Source organism: Melanostigma gelatinosum (genome assembly GCF_949748355.1).
Source record: "Melanostigma gelatinosum genome assembly, chromosome: 18".
NCBI classification, from domain to species: domain Eukaryota; kingdom Metazoa; phylum Chordata; class Actinopteri; order Perciformes; family Zoarcidae; genus Melanostigma; species Melanostigma gelatinosum.
The window spans coordinates 2,550,754-2,555,873 of record NC_136651.1 but is presented as its reverse complement, the minus strand read 5'-3'; the positions used below and the strand labels follow the sequence as shown (position 1 = coordinate 2,555,873).

The following is a 5,120-nucleotide window of genomic DNA, read 5'->3' as shown; positions in this document are numbered from 1 at the left end:
TGTCAGGACGGCATCACACACACGGCGGGCGTGAAGCTTCAGTGAATGTGCTGCTGGTGTGATTGTTACACCAGTTAGACGACGCTGTCGTGGGAATTTAAACTCATCATCCAGTTCTACTGTCAGACAGTCGAACACACAATCCTCCATCTACTCCTCCTCTTCCTCTTGCTCATCTTCATGTTCCAAGAGTCTAAATGAGACGACTAAACGCCCTCACTAGAACAGTCCTCCTTTAAGCTTAGTGGTGGAGACGTGAAGTCATGTGACCGTGGTGGAGTTCCTTTACAGCCCAACATGAGCGTTTTACTTCTGCTGATTGCATTCATGCTTTGTTCATTTTAGGACTCATTCCTGCACCACAGACGCAAATATGCAACGTAGTAAAATAAATACCTAAATGTGTATTTTGGATGTTTTCTTTCCAATAGTCTGAAAGAAGAAGTAGCTAAATGGACCAAAATCTGAAAAGTGACCAGTGCATGAACAATGATGCTTGTTTGTGGCCCCATGATGGAGGGGAACCTAATGTCACGATACTGAGAGGGAATCCTTTGATCACATGATCTTATTTCCCTTTTATTTAGTTCCTGAACACCAATCTCACCGATAGATCCATTTAGCAGCAGTTCTGGTGTTTTCAGTCACATCACAGGAGCTTCATCAGCAGATAGAGTTGGCCCACGTGTCACGGAAACATCTAAATTGACATCCAACACACTGACGATATCCTCACTGTCCGTTGTCATGTTTGAGCTCACAACCAGAGAGAACTCGAAGTTCCTCATCATGAGTGATAGAAAAGATACTCCTCACCTCGACCTCTTGTATATAAATGATGAGCAGCATCCCAAAATCTTTGCCATCCGCTTTAGAAAATCAGTTTGGTCCTCGGTTACATGAATGGCTGGTCGAACACACTGTCCTGAAACAAAGAAGACAAACATCTTAAAATAAAGTATTTATCATAAATCACATTCAAACAAGATCATTTCACTGAACCGCTGATCTAACTTTGAACCAAGTCTTCACATAAACGTAATACGAATGTAAATATAGAGTCAGAAGAAAAAGAAGAACTACACACAACACAAAACTTCATTTATTATTATGAATTGTTTTGTTTGTTTGTCTGCAGCTCATTTCAGTCTGATGTTCTAATATTAATTGTTATAGATTCTGTTTTACAAAGCAAACATAAACTCACCTTTCAGCTTCTGACTGAGAACATCTGGACTCTCGTGAATGAAGCTCTCCTTCACCACAAAGTCACTGATGATGAAGCTGATCTATTTGACCTTCTTTCATCTTTCCCACAACAGCAATTATATTTACTCTGCTACAGTTCAAATGTTTAGTTCAGCCAATATCCCATAATAATAATACAAGATTCAGTTCTGACTGGTCAAAATGCAACGTGAAAAAAACCGTCTTGCCTCCTCTCTCCCCCTCTCGTGCTCTCGTCACGAGCTCCTATAAGACGCAGCGCCGGTCTCAGAGCGACTCACTTTCTCCGCTCAGGTGCGCCTTTGCAGACCCGAGATGCGCGTTATGGAGCGCACGTTCCGAGAGCAGCTCTTCTTCCTGGTGCTGTGTCTGTCCGTCCTGAAGGGAGACTCCAGATACATCGAGGTGAGCCCTTCAACTTTCTTATTATTCACTTCTGGAAAGATGCACATGTGAGGTCAACTATACACTCTTCTTCTTCTTCTTCTTCTTCTTCTTCTTCTGCAGAACAACGAGATCTCCAAAGATGAATTATTTTCATTTTTTAACTCGGAACTCAAGAGAGGGACGCCTGCGGAATTAATGTACCGCCGACCTTTACGTGAGTCAAATAACATATTTTATTTGTGTATGAAAAAAATCTGTCAATTTGAACAGGACTACTCTCTCATTCTCTCTGGTTCAGTTTTCAACTTGTTTTATTTGCATATAAAATAGAACAAAATAAAATAAAAACTTGAGTAGCAAAGAAACTGAAGAAAAGGCACAATACAACGCAGAACCCCGTCTCCTGCGTGCTGTTTTCTGGTGGTTGTGAGTGTGGAACGTGCGTAAACACACCGCTGTGTGCCTCAGGTTGTCTGGACATGGTCGCGGTGGAGGGTCAGTTCACCTTCACAGCGGAGCGTCCTCAGCTCCGCTGCGCTGCTTTCTTCATGGCGGAGCCCAACGAGCTGATCAGTGTGGATTACGACAACGTGGATATCGACTGCAGCGGAGGAGACTTCATCACGGTAACTGCACACACACACCATCTTCTTCCTCACATGTGAGGGGATGGAAAACATTTGCACTCATAGATAGCACCTGAATGTTATGTTTAAATATGCAAATCAGGGATTATGTTTACATATTTGCATAATTCTCCAGAACATAAACGTGAACATTGAATGACGCAGGTTCAAAATACTTGTTTCCATGTTGTTAACATATTCGAGTCAAAGGTTTTTACACAGGGAATATTGAATATCTCTTTTTTATCACTTCATGAATCAGAAAATACTCTCAACAGCCATTAAAAAACATACATTATCTTCATGTTTTTAGCAATACAATGTTGTATTAATCAGGCTGTGAATGATATCTGAACAAACCCATGAAAACCTTCAGAATAGAGGAATGAAACTGGAAAGCGACTGAAGTGGCGAACAAAGTCATTTTAAAGAAATCTACAGATGTAAAGTAGTAAAATCAACACCTAATTGTGTACTTTGCATGTTTTCTTTCCACTAGTCTGACAAAAAGAAGCAAAATCTTAAAATGGATCAGTGCATGAAAAAGTATGAGTTTCTCCTCTTAATATAACATCTTTAACTGCTGTTGCATAGCAACAGTTCCTGATGTATATGTTCAGTAATCGCGGTGATGGAATGTGACCTGTTTGTTTATACTGTACAGCCTGTGATTGTTTTCATGCCTTCAGAATGGGGTCATGTAACTATCTTGAGCTTAAAAACGCTTCCTGATGAGACAGAAAGCTCCTTTAACATAAAGCAACATGCTTAACCTATAAAACCTCCCAGTGTGCTCCGACCTCATCACGGTGGTCTAAACCTCCAGCAGTAACTTCAATGTGTTCAACCACTGCACATTCATCTTTTGATTCAATGAAAGAAGGAAAAGCTGCATGAATCCTCCGTTGTTGTGTCCCGTGAAGGTGTTTGACGGCTGGGTGATGAAAGGAGAGAAGTTCCCCAGCTCCCAGGACCACCCGCTGCCTCAGCACGAGCGCTACGTGGACTACTGTGACTCGGGGTCGCTGAGGAGAAGCGTGCGCTCCTCTCAGAACGTGGCCATGGTCTTCTTCCGCATCCACAGCGCCGGCAGCAGCTTCACCCTGACAGTCAGGAAACACATCAATCCTTTCCGTGAGTGAGACGTGTCACATTCATGAATAAGTCTGTGGGGAGGACAGAAGCCTAGCAGGGAGGTTTGGTCATCAACTGCACCAACAGGGGACAGTTTGCCACCACTGTGTTTCTGGACCAGGACCAGGAGCACATGGAAGACCTGTCCTGCAGTAACATGTGAGGACAAGACAAAAAAACAGACAAATTGAACCCAAAACGTGTTGATTTCTCTATTCAACCAAAATCACCAGACTTGAATTCTGTGAAGAGCAACCTTTGTTTATGTTTCAGATTGATACCGCTGAAGCTATATCGAGTAACATATAAGAGTAAGAATAAAATGAGCACTTATACAATTTGAGTTTCGTCGACCTGCTCTGACGGACTCATAATTAAAGCACCTTTACATTCTGTTGCTGTCATGTGCAATAAGCAGTGTGTGCTTCTCTCTGTAAATTGCTTCACCTTGAGAATCCATCCAGGATTCACGTCCCTCCTTTTCCTCTTCCTCCATCTCCTGTCTCCTTGCAGCCTGTAATGTCATCTCCCAGTCACCAGAGGGCAGTTACACGATGGTGAACCCGCAGCAGCACAGGAACTGCAGCTTCTCCATCATTTATCCAGTGGAGATCGACGTCTCCGAGTTCAGCCTGGGACACTACAACAAACCTCCCAAGGTGAGCAAACACACAGAAGACTGATTCATGTTCGATATTCACTTTACTGTTTCCTCCGTGCTCTCTCTGCGTCTCCTCGCCTCATTTTCTCAAAGTTCTGCCACTACTATATAGTATAGTCTCACTGCTCTCACCAGTCGAACATTTTACTTTTATTCATCAGGTGGACACAAACCATTTGCAAACAAGTTCACCGTATCAACTTAAAAGCTGATAAAGAGCCAGTGTTGTGTTGACGGTGACGTCCTGCTGCCCCCAAGTGACCAAACAGTTAGTTAATGCAGGTTTAACGTTATAAATAACATTCAAACAAGATAAAACTAAAAACGTGCGAACAAAGACAATCCAGCTGCTCCGTCACACTTCTTACAATGTTCCAACGAGATGAAGAAAACCACAACCACACCACCACGCGCTGTCAAACTCTTCTGGTTGTTCGTCCCGTTCGTTGCACTCGTCCACCTCCAGTCTCGCCCCAATACTCGTCTTCTTGGATATTATAAAGTACGTGACTTGTTCTGACTGTTGTTTTAGTCACATGGATGCATTTCCTTTGTGTGTCCGCCACAAATAAACCTCCTGATTGATTTCCCATCGGCATTATTGACACGTGACACGAAAAGAATGCTCAACCCCGTACACAAAACCATGAGATTGCATTTCGTGACTATTTCCCAGCCTGCGTTGCCACTGGGCTGGTTCTGAAGCCTTGTGTTGGTTTCCACAGAGGTCCATGCCCGGCTGTGCAGAATCAGGGGATTTTGTGCAGTTGCTGGGAGGAAGCGGCATCGACACGTCGAAGCTGCTGCCCATCACAGACCTCTGCATCTCCTTCACCGGACCCAGTGAGTACACACTGATCTCCTCCCGTCCCACCGTATCAAACCGGCTGAACTGAGCCTCAATCATAAATCCCCCCCCATCCTCCGCAGCCCACGTGAAGATCGGCTGCGATAACACCGTGGTGAGGATGGTGTCCAGCGGACAGTTCGTCAGCAGAGTGTCTTTCAGCTACAGGCTACTGGACAGCCAGGAGCTGCAGACCATCAAACTCAACAACGTGGAGGATTTCTGCTTCAATAACTGA

General features: G+C 43.9%; 1 protein-coding gene across 1 annotated transcript; it reads left to right on the top strand.

The window, feature by feature from the left end:
• Positions 1 to 1,542: 1,542 nt before the first annotated feature.
• Positions 1,543 to 5,120, top strand: crhbp (corticotropin releasing hormone binding protein; the record flags this gene model as incomplete). Its single annotated transcript, XM_079290205.1, has 7 exons — positions 1,543 to 1,632; positions 1,735 to 1,828; positions 2,083 to 2,240; positions 3,164 to 3,374; positions 3,888 to 4,033; positions 4,761 to 4,878; positions 4,966 to 5,120. 7 exons carry the CDS (start codon positions 1,543 to 1,545, stop codon positions 5,118 to 5,120), a joined length of 972 nt encoding a protein of 323 aa, XP_079146331.1.